At 40.3% G+C, this 17,540-nt stretch overlaps 1 protein-coding gene across 3 annotated transcripts in view; it reads left to right on the forward strand.

Moving 5' to 3' along the window:
• Positions 1-17,540, forward strand: part of LOC149173434 (ATP-dependent Clp protease proteolytic subunit 6, chloroplastic-like) — a 214,074-nt gene that overhangs the window by 159,668 nt on the left and 36,866 nt on the right. For all 3 annotated transcript variants that reach the window (XM_089424602.1, XM_089424604.1, XM_089424603.1), the window contains exons 4-5: positions 14,373-14,513; positions 14,659-14,712. In XM_089424602.1, coding sequence (XP_089280728.1) covers positions 14,373-14,513; positions 14,659-14,712 — 195 coding nt within the window. The remainder of the gene's footprint in view (positions 1-14,372; positions 14,514-14,658; positions 14,713-17,540) is intronic.

The raw sequence follows: 17,540 nt of genomic DNA on the forward strand, positions 1-17,540 counted from the left end.
ACACTTTAGGCCATTATTAAGGAGGCATGACATTTCTCTTCGATTGTCTATTGTTGTTTTGTTGACTTTGGAAAGCTTTTAACGCTATCCCTTTTGAGGCTTTATTCCAAAAACTTAGAAATATTGGTATATTGAGTACTTTGTTGTCAACTATCATCCATTTTTACGAATCAGTTCTTGGGTCGTCAAAATTTTCATCAAAAATTTCACTAACTTAACCTCAGGGATCAAAAGCTTAAAATTTATCAAAATAATTAATTTACCTTAGTCCCTGGACCTTTTAAAATTTAATTTTTAAGGATCGACGAATTTTGCCTTATGAGAAATTAAATTTATCTAGGACCTAGAATTAATTAAATTTTTGGCTTAGGATTTTAATTAATTTTGGCCAGAAAAATTTAATTAATTAACCTATGAGGGGATAAATTATTTTTCCAACCCTCAAGATACTTTACCTCATAATTTTCAATTTTTTACATCATAAGGGGGAAGACCTATTTGAAAAAGGCTCTCACAGACTACCCATTTCTGCGACACAAATATAATTCAGCAGACCAAGCAATTTGTAATAAAATAACCTAACCAAATAGTTAGGATTATTTCCAAATCACTTTTACATAGACTCGATCTAGAACACTAAGACTCCCCTAAGATCCCAGTGACAAAATCCATTCTGGCTTTGGGGTAAGGCTGAAGGAAAACTCTGTCGACCATCCGAGAATGGATCGGTGAGACAAAAAACCTCCCGGAATGTAGATCGTCACCAGAAAAGTAGGTTTACCTAGGTAATTACATACACGACATAGATTTGCCGAGATTATTTACATTATATGCATGCATAATGGGTTTACATTATATGATGATGATCAAGCTGATGATGATCGCTGGACGGCACGAACACATTGATCAGGCGCTATCCCTTTTGCGAAAAAAGGGGGTGTATTGCTATGGGTCGTTGACACGTAGTGGTCGATCACTGCCAAAGTTCATTTTGACATAGGGATGAGCAGGAAGGTCCCAAAGTGATTTTGATTCAGCATGGGAAGATTTGAGCTTATATTCCTTGCTTTCTATTAAGGTTTTCCTGGTTTTATTCCATCCCTTATCAGAGCAAAGAGTAATATGCATATAAATCAAAGTGTAGCTCATAAAAATTTATTTTAACGAGTATTTGTTAAGAAAATAAGTTGTGTTTTCTTATATTGGTTTTTTTGTTTTTTGTTTTAGTTTTTTTAATATTTAACAAAAATTCCACTTTATACACCTTTTCTTTAATAGGCAGACATTCGTTTCACAATAAAAGGATTGCTCTATGATGTTAGTTTTTGTAGCATCAGATGTGTTCTAGCCATGAAATTTGGTGGAGAGGATATAATACATGAGATTTCCAAAACCCAGAAATCGTTTATGGAAATTCCGCCTAGAAATGACTTAATTAAATTATTAACAACTTTTTAAATATTTCCTAAGTCTAAACTTAGGGAATATGGTTAATTAATCAGTGCTAAGTCAAGGTGAGAATCATCTGGATACTCACACGGATTGATCCAGTGATGATCCTAGCCATTGATTAGGTTTTAATCTTGGTCATTGGTGCTCCAACAATGGATTATAAGAATAGATCAATGTGGTGATGGAGAATACACTTGAGTAGTTCGATTTCTTGGGTGATGGAGAATACACTTGAGTAGTTCGATTTCTTGGTAGATTGATTTCCATAGTAGCAAAATTCAGTTGCCAGAGAGAGTTAGAGATCGAAGCAGTGTGTGAGGGGGAAAGACAGTGAAGCTGGAGGAAAAATTCCAGATCCAATATCCATTTGTAGAGAGGCAAAAGAGCCACAGAGAAGCTGACGCAAGGGTTGTGCAGTAGCTTCTAGAGGCAAGTTCGATTTGCTGAGAGGGAAAGACATCTTCAGTTCCAGAGGCCAAGAAGGAGTCCTAGATGTCGAAGAAGCATTTGTACATCCAGTAGAGGGCAGGATGACTTCATCAGAGAACATTCAGAGACTTGACGTCAAGCAGACTGCGTAAAGTAGCGCAGAGGATGACGTAAAGGGTCAGAGGGCCGAGTTTCTGAAGGTAAGTTGTGCAAGGGTTTACCTGTGGGTTGAGGAAATTCCTAATTAGATTTTTGCCAATATTTTCTCTCTCTAGGATTGCCAGATATCGACATCCAGTGGTACTCAAAATTTCTCACTGCTACATAATAATAAAACCCTTAGCTGCTGCACCAGTTTTCCCGCATTGGGTTTTTCCGGGGACTCTTGTAGAAAAATAATTGTGTTAATTTTCTTTGTGTGCGCTAGCATTTCTCAACTTCCAGCATTCTATTTTTTTTGGAGAATTTTTATTTGTGAAGTTTGCAGTGTGTTTATTTCAATATTTGCCGTAGCAAATAAATTGTTAATTAATTAGGAGAAATAATACCAGTTTTTTTTCCTCGGAAAAAGTGTAATTTTCATTAAAAAGATAAGAAAATTACGTGTTTTATGATACTGCACATATGAACTGCTGTCAATGAAAAGGGAGTACTGTTTAGAGCTATTATAAACTTTACAAAAACTATTATGATGCTTACTGACAATAAAATTCTGAGAAGTCCAGTGAGTTTCTAAGAATATGAGTTTTGTCCAAAAATATATTGAAAACTGGTAAGCTATATACTGAGATGGAGAAAGTAAAAGAAAAGCTACTGAATGATCTAGTGATCATTCTGATAGGAACCAATCATGTCCATAAAAGGACGATGATAGTAATTGTGGAAACTACCGCCCCTGTATTCCTGTATCTGCCATTGACCTCTGTTAAGCTGTGTTGCCTCTTTAGATAAACGATTAGCGATCTCATTCCTTTCCCTGTATATATGTGAGCATGCAAATGAATCAAATTGGGACTTTAGAGAAAGGATATCAGTCAGAATATCTCTAAGTGTGTGCAAGTGACAATGATTAACTTCATTTGTCCAATGAATTATGAGCTGTGAGTCTCTGAATATCTGAAGTTGTTGGCAATTTTGTTCTTTTGCAAAAAGGAGAAGGTATTTTACACTGCTCAATTCAGCATAGTTGTTGGTGCCTCTGCCAAGGCCGACCTTGATTCTATAAGACACTATATTATCCATATGCAGCACTGCCCCTCCACCACAGCCTTCAGCTTGTGCTGAGCCGTCAAAATAACCCCAGGGGGAGTTTATGTCTATGGATTCCTGGGTAATGATCTGAGGGGGTCGGATGTCCTGGTCCTCCGGGACTGAATTGTATAAAGCCAACAACGAAATACTAGAGGAGTCCCAATCTATTTTGGCATTCTTGAAAATGGATTTGTTCCTGTTAAGCCAGATTCCCCAGCAAATTAGCAGTGGAAGGCATCTAGTTTTCTGAGAGTTGGCTTTTATCCACCATCTTTGCCAAGCCTCTTCAATATCTCGTCCCGACCAATCAATATGTAGATTTAGTGAAGTGAGGATCCTTTGCTAGAAGGCTTTTGAGACAGAACAGGTAAAGAAGAGATGAGAAGTATCTTCCTCCTGCATCCTACACAAACAACATCTAGAAGGCCCGCAATTTGCACAACACCTCAGCATTAGTTTAGTGGGAACCTTGTCTGTTAAAATGCACCACATGAAAAGCCTAGATTTGGGAGGGGCCTTAATTTCTAGATATGACTCCACCACCAAGAGAAATCACCCATGTGTCTCGCTGCCATTGTATAAGCATAACTTGATTTGGGGGAGTATCTGCCTTGGGGATCCAATACCCAGATAAAGACATCTTGATTGTTGTTTATACGCACATTGGCCTCCTCTAATGAGCCTATGAATCTCTGCCAATCATCGACCCAAACTGCGGGAATGCTGAGCGTTCTGTGGTCCTTCCAGGTCTGGTTTTGCCCCCTGTCTTTAATATCATTTGTTGTATGTGATAAGTGGGTGATCCTTGAGTCTTGAAGGAAATTGCAAAGAGGATGGGGGAGAATATGGCCATTCCCACATCCACTCCACGTGTCCAAACCAATCCTCACTTGAACTCCATTGCCAACTTTCCAAGCCAGACCACGCTTGATCAGAGAGATAGACTGAGATAATGCTTTCCAAATTATGGAGGATCCAGCTGTAGGAACTGAAGGTCTACGGATCCATTCCAGAATTGAGAGTGGATATATGTACTTATGATAAGTGATTTCCTGCCAAAGACTTCTGGAATTAATAAGTTGCTAGCCCAGTTTTGCAGCCAAAGCCTCAACAAATAAATGCAAATTTTTTATGCCCCAACCCCCCAGTTTTTTGGGTTTGTCAATGCTGTCCCAACAGACCCAAGCAAAAGTTTCCTGGAATTTGTCCGCGCCAAAGGAAGCGACATCATAATTGTCAAATTCTTTTTAAAATGCCGTTGGGAATCCAGGCCAGCGACATCCAGTAAACCGGAATAGCTTGTAGGACCGACTTGAGGAGAGTTAGCCTACCTGCTCTAGAAAGCCATCTCTATTGCCAAATATTGATTCTGCTTTCAATCTTGGCTATAAGCCAAGTCCAATCTGCTATGCGATAACCATTTGGTTTCAATCTGAAACCCAAATATTTAAGACCATCATCCAGATCTTGACGCTCATATTCAAAAAATTGGCTAGCTAATCTTGCTTCATTCAGCTGGCAGGAAACAATGATAATAGTTGATTTTGCAATATTTGGCTGCATGCTTGTAGCTATACAAAAAAGATCTAGAATAGCCTTGAAAGCATATGAGTCTTGAAAAGATCCATTTAAAAAAAATCAGAACATCATCAACAAATAAAAGATGGGTTATAGAGGACATATCCGAGAGCCTGAGTCCAGCCAAAGAGCCTTCCTGTCTGCCTTTTGTTATCAGTCCGCTGAAGCCTTCCATGATGAGGAGAAAGAGCAGCGGGGAGAGAGGATATCCGTGCCTAAGGCCTCGTTTCGCATGAAAGAAACCCGAAGCCGCTCCAGTGATGAGAATACTAAAGGAGACTGAAGTAAGACAACCCATGATCCAATTGATGAAAGCAAAGGGGAAGCCAATGTGAGTGAGAGTTATCCTAAGGTAGGACCAACAGGTACGATCAAAGGCTTTGGAAAGATCAATTTTTAGGATGATAGACTTTTTATGGAGCTTCTTAATTGAGTGAAGAGCTTCCCGGGCAGTACCAATTGCTTCATGGATTTGGCGATGGCTGAGAAAGGAAAATTGTTCCTTGGATATCATTCGGGAGAGAAAGGGTTTAATACGGAGGGCTATTGTTTTGGATATGATTTTGTAAATGCTATTGCAGAGGGATATGGGTCTGTAATCTTCAAAAGAGGAAGGGTTATCAAATTTGGGTATAAGGGCCAGGAAAGTCGAGTTGAAGGCCTCCAAAATTCTGCCAGACTTTCGGCTTTCTTCAATGGTCTGGATGAGATCATCTCCAATTAAATCTAAAAAGGAATTGAAGAATTCAACCGGCCACCCATCAGGACCCAGGCTCTTATCCTTATGAAAGCACTTCAGCACAGCTTCAAGCTCTTCTCTAGTAACCTGAGAGTTTAGTTCTTCAATTTCCTTCGGCTCGATGAATCTGGGCAGAGCTTCAGCAGTGCGAATGATGCTTGGAAGGGTTATTCCAATGGGGGCTTTGTAGATATTAGAGTAATGTCTAATCCCCATGTCAGCCAGTTGTTCAAAATTGCCCGCTTTCCTTCCTTCCGAGTCTTGTAATTCCCAGATTGAGTTAATGGCTTTCCGACCCCTTGCATATTGTTGAAAGAACTTTGAATTTTCATCACTTGCTTTGAGCCAGATTGCTCTACTCTTGAGCCTCCAGGTTTCTTCTTTTAAGTGAAGAAGCTTTATTTTGTCAGTTTCCAGTTGAATCAGTTGCAACTTTTGTTCTGCCGAGTTCGATCCTGTGGGAGTTGATTCTTCGAAGGCTAGTAGAGCCTTTTCAATTCTTTGAAGATCTTCATCTTCTTTTCTTTGTTTTAATCTGGCCTAGGTTATTGTTTTGCCTTTTAGAACTGCTAGATTTTTTGCAAAGAGCTCCCCTGGGGAGGAGGTTTCATTCTGGGAGCAATGGATCCAAGTGGCCGAGACCAAGTTCCTGAAACTCGGCTCCAGCAACCAGGGGTTAAATTTAAAAGGTGAAGAGGGTTTAGAAAGATTACCCTTGAGCTCTAGAAATATAAGAGAGTGATCAAAGATCCCACCACTCCCCACCCATTGACGAAAGAGAATTAAACTTGCCATAAGAGGGGCTTTGATCAAGAATCGGTCCAATCTTCTAGCAAGGGCATCTACCCCCAATCTGCGATTCCTCCAAGTTGGCTTGAGTTTAACAGGGTCAATATTTAGAAATTCGTGAGCATCCAACAAGTTTTCAAAAAATGCTGTGAGATGATCACTTTGACCCCTAAAACCCCAAGATTTCGCTGATCTGAGGGAGAAATTTAAATCTCCACCAATAATGATATTATCTTGATTCATAAAATTAGCCTCCATGATTTTGTTCCAGAAGAATTCTCTGTTCTGGCAAGGGCCATAGATGTTGATGATCCTAAATGGTCTGCCGAGCTCCATAGACTAGATATCTGCACCAAGAAAACCTTCTCCTCCCCAAAAGTTGAGGATTTTTGTAGAACGAGTGTTAAACCCCAAGGCGCAGCCACCAGAGCGACCCTTCACATCCAAAAAATGAAAATCCCAGGTTGGGAGAAAACTTAAGAGAAGCTTATTTATCTGGTGACCTTCCCCCAAAGTTTCTTGAAGGAAAATAACATCTAGCTTTTCAGATAGACAAAGCCTCCTGAGAGCCAACTTTTTGTCAGGGTTGGCTAGACCCCTACAATTAAAGGAAAGACAGATCATGGGGGAGAGGAGTGAGGGTTGCTCTTTGCTCTAAGAACCCAGTCGATTGGGGATTGGACCCCGGAGGCTACTTCAGCACTAGCCCTTTTAATAGCCTTAGAAATTTTTGATTGATGGCCTCTTGGAGGCTTGAGAGTAATTGAAGGAGGGGGGTCAAGGTCCAGGCCTAAGACCGAGGCGGGAGCAGCAAGAAGGGATTTGAGGAAATATTGGTGAGGCCCACTTGATAGTGGGCGATCATCGAGCGGGTAGGTGGTCCTATCCATAGAGGGTTGGGGAATGGGGTAGGACAGTGAGGGAGGCACAGCGGGAATAGGACAAACCGATGAACATAACTTATTAACTTCAGCTTGAGAGACGATACAGTTCAAAGAAGATGATAAATTTACTGAACATTCAATAGAATGAGAAAAAAGAGGAAGAGTGGAGAAGGGAGTACTCGCGAAAGCCGTGTCCCGGGATCTGGATTTTTTAGGGGGTTGATCCGATGCCCTTGCGAAATGGTGAGCTACAGCCTGCTACGGAGTCAGACTAGAGGGCAGAGTACTTTCTTGGAGGTCCAATTGAGAATCGAAATCTGAATCCAGAGTTTGAGTGGAGGCTGAGACCAACACTTTGGCCGGGATCTGATTCTGCCCTGAAATTCTTGGACAATCTTTGTATAAATGCCCCACTTCGTGACATTTGTGGCAACGGAAGGGAATGCCTTCGTAATCTACAATTTGCCTCCGAGTGATGTCACCCATTTGAAGCAGGTAGCTCTCTACGAGACCTTCTCTAGTATCTAGATGCATTAGAATACGCGCCAATGCTAGGCATCTTGTGTCTTGGTAGGTTCAATCATGATCTAGATAGACACCCAAATCATCTCCTGTTACCTTGAAGATTTCTACCTACCAAAATTGTAACGGGAGAGCAAGCAATCGGACCCAGATTGGCCCCGCTCCATGATTTTCCTTTTCTGGGTCAAACATTGGCGACCATCGCTTCAATAGCATTGGTGTCATCTCGATGTGCCAGTATTGCGTGAGGACCCAGTGTACCTGGTTTGGATGAGCGAAAATCAAAGCAAACCAGCCCCTGGAAAGCGAGAGGATACCTGGGAGCTGTATGAGGAGATTCCCCCAAATTTCTGCTGTCCACTTTCGAAGGCGTATCGGGGAGTAATTTCGGCCTCTCACCCTTCCAACTAACACCGTGCTCTCCGTGAGGGCCGCTTGAGCCATAGAGATTCCTTCTCCAAAGATTAATCGCCTGTCCCTTTCTCTGATTTTTGAATTCCTTGATTTTTTTGGATGTTTTGGCCGCACTTTAGCTGCTTGCTCTCCTTCCTCAAGGCCAGTGTCTTTTGAATCAGAATGATTTCTTTCCGAAGCGTGGTCCAGTTTGGGAATGCCAATGGAGCAGCCTAAAGGAGGGGCTGAGCCGACTGGTTGGAATGCTGTATAGAAGGGGGCAGTCCCGAGGATTCCTACTTGTTCAGGCAACAATCCTTGTGCTGTTTGACCCAAGTTACTCGATCCTTCTCCTGAAACACTTGCACCACCTTGGGTAATTGTTGCTGTCGAGAAGGCCTGCGACCATATGTTTAGGTCCGATGGGGAAGGAATGGGTAGGAAGGGTAACTCCGAGCCTTCTTCTGGGATGAATATTCCTTCCGTAACTGTCGGGGGCTTAGTCGATTCTAGGGTCTGCGAAGAGACCACCATATCTTCCATTTGAGTTATAACTGCCTCAACCCCTGTGACTGGTAAACTGGCTATCACCGACGTAGTCAATGCTGGAGCCGGTCGGGAGAAATTGACCCAAATATCCTTAGCAGCAAGGGAGTCAAAAGTGTAGTCAAGTAGCTGTTCATCCATCCAGGAGCCAACTGCCCAAGAAAATAGTGCGCCATTCCGCCGCGTCTTCCTGTTGGGGTTACACTTGCCCGAGACCGCTGTTCTTGGCAAAACCAGAGAAATAATACTATTTGCTGCAATATGATTCATAGAAATTGGAATTTTCACATGGTATCAGAGCGTAGTTGATCCACTAGAGAGCTCAGAAAAGAAGGAAAGGAGTTTCATTGCTCAGCAAGGGTAGCAGGTTGAAATTCCCAAGGACAGCGCAATATTTTTGTTAGGAGGCCGAGTTGCTTGAGGAGGTTTTATATTTTATATTTTTATTTTTAATTTCTGATCGAGGGGTAGAAAAATTCTATCCTTCAAGATCGAGTGATTCCAGAGGTAGAGGGAGTAGCTCAGTACTTTAGTTGGGCAGATCTTTAGCTGGACGTAGGGGTTTTGCAGTAGTACGCTGAAGCAGAACCAACGTTGGGGTGGAAGAGAGAAGAGCACACATAGAGGGAAAATTTTCCTCAGGGAACTTCTAGTTTCAAGAAGTTCGATTTTCCTTGCAAATCAATAGTATTTGTAAGCAGATCTTCTCACTCCAGAAGGGAGTACGAGTAGTAGAGTAGAAGGAAAGAGGAAGTTCTCGACAATTTGTTGAGATGGCCACTGCTGGACTTCGTGATCAGGATAGGTTGGATGGAGCTTCCAACTATGTCATCTGAAAGGCAAGGATGTCCTTCCTTCTAGATGAATATGGCTTGAAAGCCTACATTTATGCTGTAGTGGCAGTTCCTCAGGATGCAGATCAATAAAAAGAATATAAGAAAGAGATGGTGAATGCGAAGCGGTTGATCTTGGATGGAGTCCGGGATCATATAGTCTCACAATATGTATCTGACTAAAATATGGCCAAACAAATGTGGGATGCTCTCTCCATGTTATACCAAGGTATTTCGGTATCTTTGCCCATATACCCCCAGGGATGAGATGGGGTGACTTGGTGTTGTAGCCTCAGAGCGCTACAGTTGGGCAGGATCCTTGAGGAGTCTGTTGATTTGGGGTAGTATCGAATGTGCTCTAGCCATGAAAATTGGTGGAGAGGCTCAAGCACATGGGATCTCCAAGACCCAGAAATGGTTTGGGCAGATTCTAATTGGTTTGGGAGATATTAAAATAATCAATATTTTTAATGGAGTTCTTAAGTCTAAACTCAGGAAAAATAAAATATTAATGGGTACTAATATAAAATTGGGTTAGAAGGGTCCAAAAGTCATGGATCAAGCCAAATCTAATCTTAGCCGTTGATTAGAGATTTAATCTTGGTCGTTGATGGACCAACGAGAAAAGTATAAGAAGAGGCTTGAGGGTTAGTTGGAGAACACACCAAGAGAGATCAAGAATTCGATTTTCTGGGGCAGGGTTTGTTGAGGAAATCGAGTGAGTGATCTGAGTTGCAGCTAAGGGGCAATGAATACATAGCAGAGAGGCAGAGTTAGTACCAGGAGGATTAGCGTAGAGCTGGGAGAGGTTGATGCAGAGCTAGTTAAAGGCCATGTAGAGGCAGCCAAGAGCTGCGCTTTAGCCAGAGAGGCTAGCGTGTGAGATGTAGAGGGTCTAGGGGCTGACGCAGAGGCTCCAAAAGCTGACGTAGAGGCCAGAGAGGTTGACACAGGGCCTAGAGGCAGCATTGGAGGATTTCGTGGGATAGACTGTGAGCTGGGGAGCCGATAGGGTGACGCAGTCCCTATCATAGTGATGCAGAGCAGCAGAAGCTGCATTGTTGTTGTGGGATCGTTCATCCAGTGATTTAGCCGGAATATCTGTCTCCGATTGAGAGATACTACTGCCAAGGGCATTCTGTGTTGGGTGAGCTAATTTTGGCACCCAGGTTGTATTTTGAAACTGCATAATGATAAAATCATTTGAATAGCTGCACTAGTTTTCCTGCATTGGGTTTTTCCGGGGACATTAATCCAAAAACAACGGTGTCACTTGTGTGCTTGTTTACTTTCAGTTGATGATCCATATGTGTTGATACTGTACTTGTGTTTATTTTCAGTGTTTACATGGTAAATAACTTGTTAAGTAATTGAACAAGGAGGAAGAAATAAATCAGATAGTACAGGAAGAATTTCTAATGGGTTAAACTTAGAAATTCCAACATGGTATCGGAGCGTGGTTGCAAATCACAGGATAATTGAAGGCATCAGCCGAGCAGAGCAGTAGCAGCAGAAACAACTATCCCGAGTGACAGAAGCTGTTCCTAGCAGAAAGCAGTAAGGAAGGGGTGACGCAAAGGGCTTGCGTCATCAGTTTGAGCCAGGAGGAGGATCAGTGCAGAGGCAGAGAGGAGCAGACCTGACCTACGCAGTGCCCGATCATCTTTCTCAGTTAGGAAGGATCGACGCTATGGCTAGGAGGTGCAGATTTTGCCAGTGCCGGGATTGCGCAGAGCCTAGAGGCTCAGTCCTTCAAGTTGCTGGGGTATAGGAGGCTGCAGATAATTTGCGGAGCGAAGTTGGTGGGGTACTGTGGTCAGAACAATACCTAACAGGGCAAGGCCAAGGAGGAGGGATTTCCAGAAAGGAAATTGAGACTCAAAGGGAGTCGAATCGAGGACTTCCTAGAGGGAAGTAAAGAGACTCAGAGGAGTCGGAAGAAGAGCAACAAGATGGAAGTGAATGGGCTGAGAGATCAAGATAGACTGGACAGAGCTTCCAACTTCGTAGTCTGGAAGGCCAGGATCTTGTCCCTTCTAGACAGATATCGCATCAAGCACTTCGCCCTGAAAACGATAGCCATCCCAGTTGACCCAGCTGAAAATGAGAAGTACGAGGAGGCGATGGCCAGGGCAAAGTGCGTCATCCTTGATGGGGTTAAGGATCATGTGGTGCCACATATTGCCGAGAAGGACATGACAAATGAGATGTGGGAAGCCCTGAAGAAATTGTACCAGCACAGTTCGGTGCAAAGGAAGACATCTATATACTCTCCCTTTTGCATCTGGTATGACCGCAGCTGATTTTCAATTTCGGTATTGGAATTTTCACACATGAAATACCCTTTTAGCAGAATTTTCCTTGCTTTTTGAATTATTGGTTAGTTGGAATTCACAAAAGCACCAATGCATGGCTGTAACTGTGTCTTAGGTTTACGAAGTTTTGTATGATAGACCTATCATTGTTGTTGATCTCTTCTTGAAATTATTGGTGAATGAACAGTAGAACAATGCTGATTTTTAATGTACCTTGGACAAGTGGTTTCCCATGGGTTAGTCTCTACCTAGGGAAGAGTGTCCAAAATAATTCTTTTCATATGTGTGACTTTATAAGTGGTAAATCAATGTTAAATTATAAAGTGAAAAGTGACTTTAGACATAAAGTACATTGTGGGTACTTTATTTAATGGGTGAGTTAAAAAATAGAAAGTGAGAATTAAATGCACATTTATTCTCATCCCTTGATCTAAACGAATCTGAGCTATTAGATCTTAGGGTTGCTCAAAAGTCATTTAGGGAAACAAAAGGGGGAAAAGAAAAGAGAGACTGCATTCATTTTTCATGAGTAGATTGGAGAAAGGACGCTGAGAGCTGGAGAAAAGTTTTGAAGGAGAAATTTGTTGCAGCACGCTGAAGGAGTGATTTCTAGGCAAAACTGAGCACCGAAATCAAGGCATAGAAGATAACAGAAGGTACAGTATGAACAACATTTAATGCTGTGAGTTGCACGTCGTTTGAAAGAAGTTTTTGGTTTTTTTTTTTGAAAAAACAAATCTGTACAGTACAATCCATATCTGTACAATACATGTAATTAGCTTCAAGTGGGCATGAAAATTGAGGCAAAGTGGGCACGGTTTTCAAGGAGTTTTGGGCTGAAGAGATAAGTTGCATTTTGCTGTTTTGTTTTGTCTACAAATGTATTTTTCCTGAACTTGAAAGATAAATAAATTTGAATAGCTCTCTAACAGGCTTTCCCCAGAGAAGATTGAAGGGGTTTTGCTTGGGTCTAAGTTGACCAAAAATCTGTGTATTTTTATGTGTCGTTGGTTTGTTTATGTCCATATTTATTTTCAGCATGTGTTGACAGTCCCATGTGTTTTAATCTGAAAATTTCATTTCCAAAATTCTATATGTTGAATGTATGTTTATGGAAAAAAGCTTTTAATTGAATGAGAGTGATAAGGTGAAATTAAAAACGGGTTGGGAATGCAGGAAACCTTTTAGTCATCAAATTTCAACAAACAAGTGGAGCCCTATAATTTAAAAATGACTCAAGTTAAGGCCAATAAATTGTACCCCAGGTTACATTGATCCTTTAAAACTTGGTTTCATCTGTTAATATCTCTGAACACAAGTTTTCAAAGTGCCATTGAGAGTGGACTTCAGATTTGGAATGGTATTTTCCACGTCATAATTTCTAAGTTCTATCCCCACCATAACAACTTGCATGGAGCATGATTTTCAGCAATATGGTATAGCTGGAGTTTTGTTTCAATGCACACGAACTTAATTTCTGCATGAACAGAAAAGACATTTCAAGTTTACTTTTCATTCCACTCGAAAATTAAATAATCTCAAACCTAAGCCAGATTAAGATTTGATGGTATAGCTATGAAGAACTTGCATATTTTTATGTTGTATAAAAAGATTAAATTGTTTAACTTTAGAAATGTAGTTTATCTCCTATTTATTGTTAAGGTGTATGTTATTTTTGCTTTTCTAGCATCATTGACAATTTGACATCATTCATGGCTTGCTGAAATATTGGTTTGTTGAAATTCACAAAAGCACCAATGCATCACTGTAACTGTCTTGGATTTGAGCATATATGAGCCCTACATTTTGTTTACTAGACATTTAAGTGTTGTTGATCTCTTCTTGAAATAACTTGTGAACAAGCAATAGAAAGAATCAAAACGATCTTGAGGTTAAGGCCAATATATTGATCCCCAAGTTACATTAATCCTTTAAAATGTTGTTCCATTTGTTATCTTCTGGGTGCAAGTTTTCAAAGTGAGTTTGAGAATGGACTTGGAATTTCGAATGGTATTGTCTAAATCACAATTTCAAAATTTTCTCCCATGAAGAAAATATGCATGGACCATGTTTTTCAAAAATGTGCTGCACATGGAGTTTTATTTCAATGCATATTAACTTAGTTTGTGTATGAACAGAAAAGAAATTCAAGTTTACGTTTAACTGGACATAAAAATTAAATGATATCAAAATTAAGAGTCAAGACAGAGAAATATATGTTGGTTTTGCAATGGACTTATATTTTATGTTGTTAAAAAGATTGCCTGTTAGAAATGTAGTTTATCACGTAATTATTGTCTAAGGTTATGGTATTTTTGCTTCTTGGTTAGTTGTTTCATCTTCTTTACTTAACATGTTCAAACCTCAATATACATATAGAAATGCTCTATGTCGTTAGTTTTGGCATGCATGTACATTATATATCTACAAAAATTACAAATGGAAACATTTTCCAGCTCTCAGATTCTTCTATGAAGCCATATATTGAGGTTATCATTTGTCCTTTTAACATGTGTCCAAATGATTATTCTAATTCAGTTGCTTGTTGGAAAACATGATGGCTTCTTTTTCTTATTTGAGTAATATTTTACTATTATCCATATTGCTCATGATTAAGTTTATAGGATTTTTAATGTTGCAGATTAAACCAAAGGTGGGTACAGTATGTTTTGGGGTTGCTGCCAGCCAGGCTGCTCTGCTTCTTGCTGGTGGAGAGAAAGGGATGCGTTATGCAATGCCAAATTCTCGGATCATGATACATCAACCACAGGGTGGTTGTGGGGTATTGTTTGATGGCACAAAATTCTTTATTTATCACTGGCTTTGCATTTATCTACTTACTTAATTTGTAGAAACATCTTTGTATTGATTATTGGAGGAACTTGAAGTTCAATTGGATCTTTACTTTCTATCCTCCCTTCTGACAGGGTAACATTGAGGATGTATGGCGGCAGGTGAATGAACTTGTAGCATCTCGTGATGTGAGTCCTCTGTTCTTCCATAGTATTTTGTAAATGCTCCCTTCTTTTTCATATGATCCTTGGCATAAGTTTTTTTATGGATATGTTGTTCTAAGCAAGTACACCAATAAGAAGGCTAAGATTGAGGCTGAGTTACAATTTGTGGAAGTTAAGATTGATTTTTTTTCCCAACATTTCTCTTTGCATTGTTACTTTTACAATTATTAACGATGACAGGGATGTTTTCTCTTTCACCTCGAGATATACTTTTACTTAAGTACAGCTCCATGTCTTTCTCTGTTAGAGTTTACCCTCTGGGTATACCCCATCCTGCTCACTACTTTTACGAGTACCCATGGTACTGCTATATTACTGTTTGGATTAGCTGTACTTTGCAGTTACATTGACCTATTTTGCTAACTTGTGGACATTGATAAAAATGACTTGTCTTCATCTTCCTGTGTGTTTCCCATGATAAGCACAGATACAATTGTTGTCACCAATGTTGTGAAAAGCGCAAGCGGGATTAAATCGGTGCGGGGAACAAATCGGAAAAATCGGAAAAATGGGGAAAAAAGCGGGAAAAAGCGGGAAAAAATCGTTTGGTACAAAAATATTCATTTTTTTTTCATTTTTTTTCAATTTTTTCAATATCTAAACCATCTACAACATAAAATAAATACATTGACACATAAATATGATAGAAAAACTAATATATAAGATGTTTAATATCATTTCTAGCGCTAAAATCACACATAACATTGAATCATGCCCTGAATAGTAAGTCCTGACTCCTGAGTCCCAACTCAGCCTCAAAATATCAACAAAAAATATGATAATGTATCTCATCATTTCATAATGTCATATACAATAAAATGAGGTCTAATTCTATTGATTTTCTCTGCCCCTCTTGCGAGAAAATGCCACATCTTTCCCTTTCCCTCTAGATGTAGATGCTGGTGCCTGTGCTGGTGGAGATGGCAGTGGAGTCTGATGTGCTCTAGAAGCTGAAGAACTAGAAGTAAGAGCTATAGGAGGTAGACCACATCCTCTACTGGTGGCAGGGGTAGCCCGAGCAGGTGGTGTCACCTGGAAACATTACAATCTCCCAATCCTGAAATCCTGAAAAACTGATAAGTCTGCTGGATTTTAAATGAAATCTAAAATTCTACTTTCTCCATATGAAATCCAATGAGGCTGGAACCACTCTCAAACATCCTGAGTCATTTCATGGTAATGTTAAAAATTTAAGTAAAAGGATGAAAATGAAGATTAAGGAGAATGTCACTTTTACTTTAAGAATTTGACATTACCATGAATAGCATATCCATACTAGGGCCTAGACTTGATCATTAAGCTGCCCCACTCAAAAATTATTTGTTTCTTTCAAAAAAATTGCATGAAAACACCAAAATGACCAAATGAAAAACCAATTTTTTTTTAATAAAATCGTGCTGTCCTGGCAACCTCGAGTTTTTTTCGGAAAAAATCGCGCTTTTTTCGAAAAAAGCGCGCTTTTTCGGAAAAAATCGGCAAAAAAAAATAGCCGATTTTTTCGTGTAAAAAGCGCAATTAAATCGGCGCGGGGAAAAAAGTGCGATTTAATCGCGCTTTTCACAACACTGGTTGTCACCTTTACTCTTCCCTTTTCACCAGTCCGATGACTGAATGTGTATATGTAATGTCCTCTTTGAATTAATTACCCAAGGAAGGACGTAGTAGCCTATCTAATCCCATAGCCCTATAGTCATTTCAAAAGGGGGAATTATTTTTTAATGTCACTTAGGTAACATTAGATAATAAAGATTAAATCAGGGCAAATGCAGGGAAACTTGCTAGTCACTCAAATTTGAATTTAGGAGGGAAATCCCTAAAGAGAAACTATATAAGGAAGGGAGGAGAGTCATTATGACCATCATGGATTTTTATTCTTCTTGATTTTGGGCTGAGGGCTCTTGGAGGATTTAAGACCCTTATCTTTGATTGGTTTTGGTGGTGAAAGATTCCACCCTTGTTTCCATTTTTCCTTGCTACAGGTGACCAAGTTTGGTTGGGATCCATCTTTTTGAGGCAGCGAGTGGCTGAGATCTATTTTTCTGAGGCAACAAGTGGCTGGGATCTATCTTTCTGACGCGGCGAGTGGCTATAATCTATTTTTCTGAGTCATCGAGGGCTAGAAAAGGGTAGAGGATTGGGTTATCTGTGGCAGTGAAGGGCAGCTACTTGTCTGAGGCAGTGAAGGGCTGGTTTCTAGTCTCCTGTAACTGCACAAGGCTGAATTCAGGGCAGCGGGTTTCCTAAGGGGGCCACGCTCATGGTTTTAAATGGTGCGGCTAGCTGAAAGCTGAGGCAGTGAGGCATATTACAGAGGATATTAGAACTGGTGGGATTTTGTGACAGCGGGTCAGCACAAGGCTGAGACTGGGTTGTAAGTGATGTCACCTGGTTGAACCAGGTGGTTTTGAGCAGCACACGGAAGGACTGTAGCAGTGAGTTTAGGGTTGCAAATAATAATGGTTCTATCAGCAAATTTGAGCAGCATCAATTGATCCTAAGGTTTGGACAATTTGTGTGCCAAACTGTCAAATAACAGAACCGTGGACAATTTCAGTTTATAAGCCTAGAAACTAGTTTGTGTTTTTATCCCTATTGGGGATCTATGGTTCTTTGTACTGCATAATAGGACCAATGTTGTGAAAAGCGCGAGCGGGATTAAATCGGCGCGGGGAACGAATCGGAAAAAATCGGAAAAATCGGGAAAAAAAAGCGGAAAAAAGCGGGAAAAAATCGTTTGGTACAAAAATATTAATTCTTTTTTTTTTTTTCAATTTTTTTAATATCTAAACCAT

The sequence above is a fragment of the Pinus tabuliformis genome, chromosome 4_2, assembly GCF_031772625.1.
Source record: "Pinus tabuliformis cultivar Carrire ecotype Pingquan chromosome 4_2, CPIR1, whole genome shotgun sequence".
NCBI classification, from domain to species: Eukaryota; Viridiplantae; Streptophyta; class Pinopsida; order Pinales; family Pinaceae; genus Pinus; species Pinus tabuliformis.